Source organism: Canis lupus, chromosome 17 (genome assembly GCF_003254725.2).
Source record: "Canis lupus dingo isolate Sandy chromosome 17, ASM325472v2, whole genome shotgun sequence".
Taxonomy (NCBI): Eukaryota; Metazoa; Chordata; class Mammalia; order Carnivora; family Canidae; genus Canis; species Canis lupus.
Window position 1 is genome coordinate 35,581,278 of NC_064259.1, and position 13,824 is coordinate 35,595,101.

At 39.0% G+C, this 13,824-nt stretch overlaps 1 protein-coding gene across 4 annotated transcripts in view; it reads left to right on the plus strand.

The window, feature by feature from the left end:
• The window catches only part of ACOXL (acyl-CoA oxidase like), a 347,270-nt gene that overhangs the window by 230,485 nt on the left and 102,961 nt on the right, over positions 1-13,824 (plus strand). For all 4 annotated transcript variants that reach the window (XM_049095680.1, XM_049095681.1, XM_025453977.3 and 1 more), the window contains one exon: positions 4,494-4,605. In XM_049095680.1, coding sequence (XP_048951637.1) covers positions 4,494-4,605 — 112 coding nt within the window. The remainder of the gene's footprint in view (positions 1-4,493; positions 4,606-13,824) is intronic.

The following is a 13,824-nucleotide window of genomic DNA, read 5'->3' on the forward strand; positions in this document are numbered from 1 at the left end:
AATAACATGTTCTTTAGCTTACCCTACTGTAAGAATACAGTATATAGTGTGTAAACATACAAAATATGTGTTGACTGTTTTCGTTGTTGGTAAAGCTTCCAGTCAACAGTAGGCTATTTGTAGTTAAGTTTTGGGGAAGTCCTAAGTTATATACAGATTTTTGATTGCACAGGAGTCAGGGCCATGCTGTTCCGGGGTCAACTGTAGGTTAACTGTCTTAAGACCATTTAGGTTTTCTCTTCTTGTGTTGGTTTTCATAAATAATATTTTCTAGGAATTTACCCATTTGGATTTGAATTTATTGGCATAACGTTTTTCATACTGTTCTCTGATTATCTTTTAAACTTCTGCTAGATCTGTAGTTAGGTCCCACTTGTCATTCCTAAATTTATTTTTCGTGCTTTCTCTCTTCTTTATTATTGCTTAATATTACCAGATGTTTGTCTGGTTTTTTGTTTGCTTTTTCAAATAATCAGCTTTCCTCTTTGTTGATCCTCTCCATGGTACCTTTGTTTTCTACTTCATTGATTTATGCTCATAAATATGTTGTTTCCTTTATTCTATTTTTAAGGAGTTTATTGTGGCTTTTTAAATTTTGTGTAATTTTTAAATTGTAACCAAAATGTGTTGAACTGATTTCCAAGGGCAGTATTTATTAGAATATGTCATCTTACAATCTTGATTAAAAACATAGGAAACACTAAATAAATAATAGTGTGTGGGACTTTTCATATCTGTTGGCATGAAGTAAATTAGGAAATCTGTAGTCTGTCCTTTTTTCTTTTCTTTTCTTTTCTTTTTTCCTGCCCAGGTTCCTGTTTATTCAAATTGTAGTCTCTCTTTTTTTTTTTTTTTTTTTTTTTTTTTAAGAGGCAGTGAGGGGCAGAGGGAGAGGGAGAGAAAGAGTCTTAAGCAGGCTCCATGCCCAGTGCTGAGCCCGTCATGGGGCTCAATCTTACAACCTTGAGATCACAACCTGAGCTGAAATCAAGAGTCAGATGCTTCATCGACTGAGCCACCCTGGTGCCCCAAACTGTAGTGTATCTTGAAGCATGAAAACATCAGCTCCCATACTCTAGGACTGTTTCACTTGTTTCTATTAGTTATAGTGTCTCAATTTGTCCTTGCACACTGGACAAAATCAGTGCATCCTTTTAATATTTCTAGCCCTAAATAGGCATTACGTAGTCCTGTTAGCTTTCCCCCCAATTTATTAGTTTGAAATTTTTCCAACATATAAGGAGTTGAAAGAACAGTACAATTCCCATCAGTATCAGTTCTATCCATTCAGGAAACTTGTTCCCAAACTGGCAGCAAATCATCTGCCCTTTCATTTCTTTTCCAGATAGCAGAGCAGGGCTTGTTTCCATCATTTTGAAAGCAAAACAGACCCTCACCCATATGCAAATCTATATTCCTAGCAAATTTTCCGGGATAGACTTTAGATGTGCCAAAGGCAGCATTCCAATTGTAAATATTTGGAAAGTTCCAGTCCATTTATTTTTGTCTCGGTTATTAACCTCCAAAACAGGACACATCTCTCTCCCACACATCCAGGTTTTACTGATTCAGTCTGTCTGTGTTTATCTACTTAAGTCTCAAAACCTTGCTCTGATTTTTATGTATATTAGGGAAAGCCTTTTCATCCAACATGGTCCCAGTGTACAGGGCACTTCACCTTCTCCACAGGGCTGCCACTGGAGCTCTAGATGCTCTCATCACCCCATGGATCTTTAGGAGATTGTGGAAGTTGAGGAAAGATTCTGCATTATACTGGAATGTTTTGCCATATTATATTATGAACACTTTCACATATCAAGCAAAATTTTTAAAAATCTTAGTGAACATTTATTCATCCACCATCTAGATTCTACTATCAACATGCTACTGTGCTTGTTACATCCCATATATATCCATGTATCAAATCCTCAACCCACCTATCAATTCATATTTATTCTCTGATGCATTTCAAAATAAACAGCAGACATGAGCATACTTCTAAGTATTTCAGCATGAACATCATTAACTAGAGTTCAAAATTTGGCTATAGTTTTTTTCTTCTTTTGTAGAATTTACATACAATGAAATAGACAACTCTTAAGTGTGCATTCACTGAATTTTGACAAATGTATACACCTATATAATCAAAACTCTTGTTAAATTATAGGTCATCAGTATCACTCCAGAAAGCTCTCTTATGTCCCTTTTCAGTCAGTTCCTGTGACCACCCAGATGCAGTCACTAATCTGATACTATTTTACCACAGATTAGTTTTTCCTGTGTTAGAATTTCATATAAGTGGAACCATACAGTATGTGCTCTTTTGTAGTTGGCTTGTTAACAAGCCATAATGCTTTCTGAGATTCATTCATGTTACTATGTATATTAGCGTCTTCCTTTTTATTACTGAGTAGTATTCTATTTTATGGATATACTAGGATTTCCTTTCCATTTTGTTGATGGAGAGATACCTGAGATGTTTTAAATTTTTCACTCTTCTGAGTAGTTCTACTGTGAATATTCATATATAAGTTTTTTATGAATATATGTTTTTATTTCTCTAAGGTGAATAGTAAGGGTGGAATTATTGGGTCATAGGGTATGTATTTGTTTAGTTTTATGAGAAACTATGAGAACTTTTTCCAAAGTGGTTTTGCCATTCTACACGTCATCAACAAGTATAAGAATTCTGGTTGCTCTGTATCCTTGTCAACATTTGATGATGTCAGTATATTTACTTTTAGTTATTCTAGTGGATATATGATGCTACCTCACTGTGGTTTTCATTCACATTTCCTTGATGACTAATGACATGCATTTGAATTTAGAGTCCATTTTGATCTTGTAAAATACAAGGAGGTTGCCATTAGCAATATTCCTACTTTTAAGAGAGTTTGCCCAGTCTTCGATGCTGGGTGAGTTCCTAAAACTACATGATGTGGTCATGCTTGGCATGTGATTCATGATACAGTGGCTGGATCAGATCCACTTTGTGTAGCCCATGAAATTGCCAACCTCAGGTGCACAGTATTCTATAGTTAACATTCCAAAAAAGATAATATCTAATAACAAAATTCACAATCTCCAGGCTTCCTAGTAACAGTCTCCGGAATGACTGAAACATACTTTTCAATACAATATGACAGTTCTTTACACTTTTTGTTAAATAGACTAGGAGAGAAGCTCAACCTTCTAAAGACCAGATTCAGAGTAAATACTGATATAATTTAAATTTCCTGGTGCTTGACATATAAATGACTTCCCATCTTTCCTGTCCTCTTGAAGGGCAATTTTTAATTCGGTGCTTGGCATTCTCAAAACCACTGCATCAATTGCTTTGTGGCATCTGACTGAGCAATAGCAACTACTACTTGTGGGTTTAATTTTAATTAATGAGAATCACAGTTATTTGAGTCTTATGATAACTTACTTCCCAAGGATATGGGGTGAGGGGAAGGCAAAGGGTGGTTAAGGTATGGGAAACCCTAAGTGGGAGGGAGGGGCAAGATGGCAGAAAAGTAGGGAAACCCTAAGTGTGAATTAACCCCTTTGCTGTCTGTCTAAACAGAAGTTTCATGGGGGGCGGAGGAAGGGATTCAAAATTAGCACAAAAGACAGAGCCACAGATTGAAAAGCCAATGGGGTTTTTAGGGAGACTTGGGTGTTTTGAGTCTCTTTGCGTCTAAGTCTCTTAACTCCTCTGTGCCTCAATTTCCTCATTGCCAGACAGGAATATGAAGATTACTACCCCTGAAGAAAGTCATTATCTCTGTAGAAGACTCTACCCTGCACTTGCCCTACAGCCCTCTCACTGCGCTCTGGGGCTCCTCTTCCCTTAAATACAGGGGTCCCTAAGACAAAACCCTATCTGAGCATGTTCTGCCCATGTGACCTTAAGCAGGTTGCTGAAACTTGCTGAGCCCCAGTATCCCAAACTATACATTAAATTATTATGGTATCTGCATCCTAGAATTACTGAGATTGTTGAATAATGCACAGCAGTAATTAGCACAGATCCTGATACATTATGTATTTAAGAAATATTATTCATTGACAAATACTTTGCGACTGATGTATTTGGTTGCTAATACTCATTTGTAATCATTATTATAACAAATGCCTAACAATGGTTGAGAAAATTATTATAAACCCAATGGATGGAAATTATATAGCTCTTAATGAAGAAAGAGTATGTAAAATCTTGAATAACTACCTATAATACAATAGTAAGTGAAAAAAAGCAGGAAACTAAATTTTCTTTATACCACAAGGACAATCACATTGGATCAACTCAAGCCAAGCATTTATCAGAAAAATCCTGCAAGAAGCATGAATACAACAAGTGAGAGATATGAGGGGCTGAATTGTATTTACACTGCTTTTCTATTGGAAGAAAATTCTTTTTTGACAGAACAGACCCTGTCTGTTTTTTTCCCATGGAATTCTTTGGTGAGGACAAAATAATAATAATGGTCACTGTGTTTTTCCTTCAGCTTCCTGGCATTTAATGTGGACATAGTCGATAATCTCGCCTTTCTGTTGAAAGCAGTGAATTTTCGTGAAAGGGTTCTTCAGCGGAGTTTGGTGGCCAGAATTTATCATAAGGTAAAGATATATTGCATTTTTTTTCTTTTTGACACGTGTTTAAGGTATATTCTTGCTGGTGGATTATCTGCTAAATGTAGTAGAGGATGAGTCAGGGTAATTAAAGCTTCTGGAAAGGGCTAGAGTTCCTACAGGGCATTTGTATGACATGACAGCCCTGCCTGCTCTGGAGGCCCTAATGCTACTGTTTAACCCTTTTGTGTTGTCTTTTAGAGTTCTGCCCACAAGCCATCATTGGGCTGCCATGGGAGTTGATAAGTAGAGAACTTTTTAGCACTTATTGGAATTGGAAAATCATTGTCTCTATATACAATGAATACATTGTTCTCTGGGGGGAAAAGGTACATCAGGCATATATAAAAAATAACCATCGAATTAGCCTGAGATGCACTCTCTTTTCTTTTTTCTTTTTTAGTAGATTTTTTTTGCACTTTCTTTTCTATTAAAACACCCATTACACCCTGTAAAATATAAAACTTTATATTAGCATTGATAGAAATATAGAGGGAAGTTCACCAAGTGCCAATGGGATTGGTTTGGGCAAACACCCCCCACCTCTGCAATATGTTGCATCTTCTAATCCCAGCACAGTAAACAAAAAGACTCTGAGAGAAAGTTTTACTTATCCCATTCTCTGCCTAAGCTCACAGATTCAGGGCTCTTATAATCTGAAAACAGACCACTGCTCCCCTTTTGCATGAGAATTAGGCTCCAAGGAGGTCAGAATTGGGCCCCATGCAACTCCCCTCCTTTAACTCCTCTCTTTCATAATGATTCTAAGATCACACCTCCTAGTATAACCACAGAGAGAGTAGAAGGGAATAAGATGAATAGCACATGAGGATGGGTATTCTCTTAGGAAATTCTCTGGAGGCAGAAGAACCCTGGGAGCAGAATGTGGTCAAGATCCACCCTGGTGAAATACAAATCAAAACCATGATAAGATACCACCTCACACCAGTGAGAATGGTGAAAATTAACAAGACAGGAAACAACAAATATTGGAGAGGATGTGGAGAAAGGAGAACCCTCTTGCACTGTTGGTGGGAATGTGAACTGGTACAGCCACTCTGGAGAACTGTGTGGAGGTTCCTCAAAGAGTTAAAAATAGAGCTACCCTACGACCCAGTAATTGCACTGCTGGGGATTTACCCCAAAGATACAGATGCAGTGAAACACCAAGTCTCCTGCACCCCAATGTTTATAGCAGCAATGTCCACAAGAGCCAAACTGCAGAAGGAGCCTCGGTGTCCATCGAAAGATGAATGGAAAAAAAATTTTTTTAAATAAGAAATAAATTAAATTAAATTAAATTAAAAAAAGAAAGATGAATGGATAAAGAAGATGTGGTCTATGAATACAATGGAATATTACTCAGCCATTAGAAATGACGAATACCCACCATTTGCTTCAATGTGGATGGAACTGGAGGGTATTATGCTGAGTGAAGTAAGTCAATTGGAGAAGAACAGACATTATATGATCTCATTCATTCGGGGAATTTAAAAAATAGTGAAAGGGATTAAAGGGGAAAGGAGAGAAAATGAGTGGGGAATATCAGAGAGGGTAACAGAACATGAGAGACTCCTAACTGGGAAATGAGCAAGGAGTAGTGGAAGGGAAGGTGGGCAGGGTGATGAGGTGACTGGGTGACGGGCACTGAGGGGGGCACTTGACGGGATGAGCACTGGATGTTATGCTATATGTTGGCAAATTGAACTCCAATAAAAATACACACACACACACACACACACACACACACACACACAAAGATCCACCCTGGTGCTACATAGCCAGGCTGATTGAGTACCTGGAAGCTGGGTCAGGGTTGTACCAATCAGTCCATCCTCCAGGTATAAGTATGAGGTGACCCTGTCAGACACCAGGGTCACATCGGAGTGGCTTTAGTCACCCTGAATTATCTGCCCTTGTCAAACATGGAAACAGGTGAAATAAGCAAAGGATGTAATCACAGGCAAAAATGCTAGAGACGCACTAGTGAGCAGAATTAACAATGGATAAAATGTAGTCTATGAACTAGCTTTCCAAAACTGTGGAAGAAAAGGATAAAGATGCAATGGCAAGAGATGATGAGAGACAAAGAGTGAATATAAGTAAAAATCCAACCTGTGTTTAACAAATTCCTGGAAATGCTGGAAAAAGAGGAGCAGAAATAATAATCACAGACATAATAGAAAAATATTTTCCTTAGCATAAAAAAATCAAACTATTGATAGAAAAAATATCCATACTTGGACATAGTCTGCAAATCTAGCATAAAGAGATTATCATATAAGCCCCCAGACAGAAAATAATAGTTTACCAATAAAGGGGAAAAAATTAGCTCCTGCTTTTATTCACCAATTCCGAATGGAGTGATGTCTCCTTCCTTCTCTACAGAGGGAACTTCATGATCAAAACATACTATTCCAAGCCAAATTTAATTCTGGGTACAGATACAAAAACTCAGAAGCAATTTTACTCATTTGGCCTTTCTTAAACATTATTCAGAATTCAAAAATATAAGACACTTGGAGCGTTTGGATGGCACAGTTGGTTAAGAGTCTGCCTTTGGCTCAGGTTATGATCTCAGAGTCCTGGAATCAAGCCCCTCATTGGGCTCCCTGCTCAGCAGGGACTCTGCTTCTCCCTCTCTCTCTCTCTCTCTGCCCCTGCTTGTGTGATTTTTCTCCTTCTTGCTCACTCTGTCTCTCAAATAAATAAATAAAATCTTAAAAAAAATATATAAGACATTAAGAAATCAAAATTAATAATTCAAACATAAGGAAGTCAAGATATAAAAGGATTTATGGTCCCCCTAAATCCAACCAGTAGGTGTGTATTTTTAAAAAATGGTTACAAAATTCAGTGGATTCAAAATTCAAATGGACACCTGGGTGGCTCAGTCAGTTAAGCATCCAACTCTTGATTTCAACTCAGGTCATGATCTCGGTTGTGAGATCCAGCCCATCATAGAGCTCCACACTCAGCAGGAAGTCTACTTGAGATTCTCTCTCCCTCTCCCTCTGCCCTTCCCCCTACTCATGCTCTCTCTCTTTGTCAAATAAATAAATCTTTTAATAAAAATTTTAAATGGTTAAAAAGTTCAGAATCTAAAAATATTTTTTTTGGGGGGTGGGGAACATGAGTTTTAAAAAACTTGATTCTGGGGATCCCTGGGTGGCGCAGCGGTTTGGTGCCTGCCTTTGGCCCAGGGCGCGATCCTGGAGACCCGGGATCGAATCCCACGTCGGGCTCCCGGTGCATGGAGCCTGCTTCTCCCTCCTCCTGTGTCTCTGCCTCTCTCTCTCTCTCTGTGACTATCATAAAACAAATAAAAATTTAAAAAAAAAATAAAAAAAAAAAATAAAAAACTTGATTCTGGAGTACCTGAGTGACTCAGTTGGTTAAGCACCTGCCTTTGGCTGAGGTCATGATCCTGGGATCCTGGGATGGAGTTCAAAGTGGGGAATCCCTGCTCAGTAAGAAGTCTGCTAATCCCTCCCTCTCTGCCACTATCCCTGCTTATATGCTCTCTCTCTCTCTTTCTCTCTCAAATAAATAAATAAAATCTTTAAAAAATCACCAAAAACTTGATTCATTGTTTCTATAATAGATTGGGTTTATAATACATTTTAAGGAAAGATAAAAGCTAGAGTAAAAACATTTTCAATTTCTTACTTTAATTGCAGAGTAGGCAAAAGACATTGTTTTGTTCTAACCTTGATCCTTAAAGAAACTTAGGTTAAAATACATTTCATTACATTGAAAGTTAACATGAGCACCAAACTCAGGATGCCTGTTACCCAAATCACTAGGGAAGACACAGCAAAGGTAAGTAAGTTACCAGAAGTGTGTATAATCAGAGATAGAGCAAGGAACAAACCAGGGAGTATGTTCTTAGTAGCCTCAAAGATTCTCCAGTGCTGCTTCTTTATATATGCCTACATCATATGAGGGTGGAGGGCTGAGGTTTTGTTTTGTTTTGTTTTTTAAAGATTTTATATATTTATTTATGAGAGACACTCAGAGAGAAGCAGAGACATAGGCAGAGGGAGAAGCAGGCTCCCTGTTGGGAGGGTGATGCAGGACTCGATCCCAGAACCCCAGGATCACAACCTGAGCCAAAGGCAGATGCTCAACCACTGAGCCACCCAGGTATACCTGGAGATCTGTTTTGAGAAGGCTCTTTGGTTTGAGAATTTCCCCAGGATTGCTTCTCAAAATCTGCTTCCTATTTGTTGTGACATCTCCTTGGACTCTTGGCTAATTTGGCTAAGTACAAGTCCCCTCTCCCTGGCCCCAGAAGATTAAAAATTTGCTTTTCAACTACACTAATCTGATAATCCCTTGAAAACAACTTTTCTGTTACAATATGATCCCTAAATTCAAGGCACTTGACGGGATGAGCACTGGGTGTTATTCTGTATGTTGGTAAATTGAACACCAATAAAAAATAAATCTATTAAAAAAAATTCAATCCACAATAGGCCATGGAGAGCATCTTCTGATACAGTTCCATTGTGAGAGACATAAATCCCCCGAGCTTCCCCCTCTAAAATGTAGAGCATTAGATTTAAAATGAAAGTTTCAGTTCTCCTAATGCAAACATAGATTCTCAGTTTAGAAACAAATCTCATCATTTACACTTTATATAGAAAAAAACTTATTATATATATTAATGTGTAGTTATCTACATCAGAACAAAAATGATTTTTAAAAAATACAGATTGGGCAATAGCAAGATATTTTCAGGTATCTTTCAGAAGATTGGTGTATTAGTCTGCTTGGGCTGCCGTACTAAAATACCACAGATTGCTTGGCTAAACAATAGGAATTTATTTTCTCATAGTTCTGGGGATGAGAAGTCTAAGACCAAGGTGTCAGCAGGGGTTTCCTCTGAGGTCTTCTCCATGGCTTACAAATGGCTGCCCTCTTGATGACTTTTCACATGGTTCTCCCTCTGTGCATGGCCTGCCTGATGTCTCTTCCTCTTCTAAGGATACCAGTCACCTCTTTAAAGATTTAATCTCCAAATATGATTACAATCTGAGGTTTGGGAGATTGAGATTTCAAGTATGAATCTTGGGGAAAACACGATTCATCTCATAATAGTTAGTGATGTTGATCTTTAAAAAAATTCAGAAGTATGAAAAAATACACAGCCAAACTGATGATACCGTAACTGTGAACTTTCATGTGCCAAATAACAAATTTCCATGATAGCCAGCTTCCAACATAGCCCTCAGGAATTTTCACCTTGTGCTATTCAAACCCTGTGTAGTCCTTTCCCATATTGTACCAGAATTGGTCTGTGTGAAATACAGCAGAAGCGATAACATGTTCCCTCTGAGATTAGATGATTTTAAAAACATGATGACTTCCATGTCGGCCACTCTCTTGCTCACTCTTTCTCTCTCTCTTGGATTACCCACTCTGTGGGAAACCTTGTCATGAGCATGCCCTCTAGAGAGGGCCCTGAGGCAAGGAACTGAAGCCTCCCACAAACTACCACAGGAATAAGCCTGGAAGTGTGCGTACCCTTCAAGCTGGGCTCAGAGCTTCAGAGATGGCAAGACCTGGGCAGTTGGTAGCTTGTTGACTTGCTACGCTGAGCCACAACTGTCCTGCTAAGCAACTTCTGCATTCCTGACTGTCAGAAACTGTGTGAATGAGTGTTTGTTTTAACCTGTCAAATCTAGGGGCAATGTGTTACACAGCAATAGATACCTAACACAGAGGTGGGCACCTCAAGCCAGATGATAATGTAACAAAAACTCAAAATGTGGGAGTGGCCTCAGAGTCAGGCAGTGAGCTTTGAGAAGGCTTTTGGTAGAAGCCTAAAGCCTGGGTGGCTCAGTGGTTGAGCATCTACCTTTGGCTCAGGTCGTGATCCCGGGGTCCTAGGACCAAGTCCCGCATTGGGCTCCCTGCAGGGAGCCTGCTTCTCCCTCTGCCTGTATCTCTGCCTCTCTCTGAGTGCCTCTCATGAATAAATAAATAAAATCTTTTAAAAAAATACCTTGAAGAAATTGTTCGTTGAGCCTTTGGGCTTTGATAATGCTGTGACTCGTGAGGACTTGCAGGAAAGGGTGTATTATTAGAAGCTAGGGGAAGGGAGATTCTGGCTAGGTGGGGGCAGAACTTCAGCAACACTGTTGCCTGCAGTTACAGAGAAGGTAAAAAATGTACCTCATCAACTGAAATTGTTGACAGTGCCTGCTTGCTTATGGCTGCCTACAGTAAAATGTCAAAGACAGAAGCTGAAGGAAACAGTGTTGAACACAAAAGAACGGAGACTTGCTGTGGTTTTGAACATTCCCAAGCTCTCTATGTGGTAAATATTTTCATTTCTTGTGGCTGCTGTAACAAAGTACACGGTGGTAGCTCTTGGCAACTGGTGTTCCTTGGCTTGTCTCCCCATCACTCCAATCTCTGCTTCTGTCACCACATGGCATTCTTCAGTCTGTGTGTCTGTCTTGTCTGTGTGTCTGTTGTCTTTTCTTCCTATGAGGGAAACCAGTCCTTCTGGCCTAAGGCTCACCCTACTCCAATATGACTTCATCTTAACTTGATTATACACGCAAAGACCCTGTTTCCAAATAAGGTAGCATTCACAGATACTGGGAATTGGTGTTTCAATCTATCTTTCTGGAAGACATAATCCTACCCCCAAAAGAATCATAGAAAATGGCTTCAGAGCAAAGATACCAGAGTACTCTCAGGAATGCATGGCCTAAAGATATGAGTAAAATCCTTTAAGAGCTGAGAAAGATCAAAGATGGGTCTTCAGCAGGGCAAAAGGCCCTCTGAAGAGATTAAGAGTATGCCTCACAGATCTTTTCAATCACACCATAGGGCCTCTAGGATGCTTAAGGGCATTGTACCTTAGCCTTCTTCATACTCCAAAGGCCTATCTCAAAGAGATTTGTGGATGTGGATTTTTTTTTTTTTTTGTCTAATGGGATGACCCCCAAAAAGATCCACAGAAGATGTATAAAGTTTCTAAGAGAATTATATCAGTCACATTTTTTTAGTTTCTGCTGAAAAGTACAGGGATAGCACAAAATGCCTTGAACCATCAAGCTTCTACAAGCTGGGAGCAGGCTAAGAAAACTACTCAGTCACAAACATGTGGACATTTCATGATAATGGAAAGATGCCTCAGAGGGCAGAACCACGAGCCCAGAGGGTGAAGCCAAGGGCCATGGAGAATAAAAACTCCTGGACATAAGTAGGACTGAACCTTAATAAAAAAAAATTTGACACTTGCTTAGTTGGATTTCAGAATTTCTTGGATCACTGATCCCTTTATTCCTCCCATTTTCTTCCCTTTTGAGCAAGAATATGTATAGTGGTTATCCAATCCTATCCCATGATTATACATTGGCCATGAAGGGGATAGATAACTTGTCTATCCAAAAGGAACTGCACATAAGGAATGACATCTGGGGAACCTGATCTGCACCCAGACTAGAATGAGATGATGGGATTCTGGAATTTGAATCACTGCTATAATGGGATGAGATTTCAGTGGACCATGGAAAGGGATGAGGCTGTGATAGAATCCAAGATGGCCTTCAAGGATCCCTGCATCCTGCTAGTCACATCCTCATACATTGTACCAGGGCTGGTTTGTGTAACCAATAGAACGCAGCAGAAGTAATGGTGTGAGTCTTTTCTGAGACTGCGTTATAAAGACACTGTGGCTTCCATCTTAGTTTCTCTCTGTCTCTCCCTCACTCTGGGAGAAGCCATGTCATGAGCATCCCATGTGGCAAAGAACTAAACTGTCTTGCCCAAAGCTATGTAAATGAGCAATGTCTCCTGCAGCCCTCTTCAAACCTTCAGAGATGCCAGGGATTAGGGCAGTCAACAGCTTGACTTGAGAGCCTGAGCCAGAAACACCCAATCAAGACATGATCAGATTCTTAAACCCTCAGAAACCATGTCAGATAACAAAAGTTATTTGCTTTAAGATGCTAACTTTGGAGATAATTTGTTGCACAGCAATAGATAACTAATATAGCATCTGAAAGCAAAAAGTGTTTAATAGTTTTTGCATTGATAGACACATTTTTTGGAACAAAATATAAAAAGATTATAATCTCTTTAATCAGTATCTCCATTTAATAATAGAAGATGGCATTCTTTCAGTGTTGATAAGAGTATGATTGTGCAATATTCCAACGCTTCTTGTTTTTCAGTTATTATAGACAGTACCACAAGGAACATTCTTAACAGCATGCAGTTTTTAGACTTTACATACTGCCACATTGTTCTCTACAAATGTCGAACCAGATTGTACTTCCGCAGACCCACATTTCTCCACACTCATTTTTCTAACACATTACTTCTCCAACTTGCTAACATTTTTATCTTCAGGATTTGAGAGTCTGTCATCTCCTTCTTTTTTTTTTTTTTAATTTTACTGACATTAGAAAAATAGACTCACTGTAAAATACCTACTTTTTATTCTGTTTTGGCATAATATTTGATGCTTTCTGGTACTCACTAAATTTTCAGAACTTTTTTTTTTTTTTTTTGCTTAGAATTGTTCTCTGCAAAAGAACAAATTGTCCACAAGTATTGATTTTCTAATTTTGAGAAAAGAAAACCTTTGTTCATACAAGTGTGTTTTCCGAACATTAAAAAAAAAAAAAAATAGGCATGTGGTATGGTGAAATTATTCACATTCTTGTTAGGTCTGAAGAGACTGCAAAAAAGATTTAAATATTTATAAGAATCATTAGGAAATAATTTCTGTAGGTTCTGCTGGGGAACGTAGTTTGCTTGGTGTTTTAAATCTGAGTACAGAAACGGTAAAAACGTGGAATTCGTGCAGGCCTCCCCATTTCCCCGAGTCCCTGGGTCATCCAGGAAAGGCCACTGAAGGTTTCCCGTGTGTCGCCTACGGGCAGGCTCAATACATCTGTTCCTGTCACTTTGAGAGAGTCCGGGTTGAAGGGGCAGCATCCTTGCATCCCTTGGTGCGCAGTGGGGGTCCTGGGCCCCCAGACCTTCCCAGTGCCCTTGGCAGCCCCCCATTTGGCCTGCCCACCGTTGTCTGCACCGACTTCCACAGACTTTTGGTTCAAGAAGCTCCCTTCCGGGCCTGGCGGGAGCTGTTATTTTCCTAAGTGCAAATTGTTACACTGCAAATTGGTAAATAAAGTATTTTGCACTTGCAAAAAAAAAAAAAAAAAAAAAAAATTACAA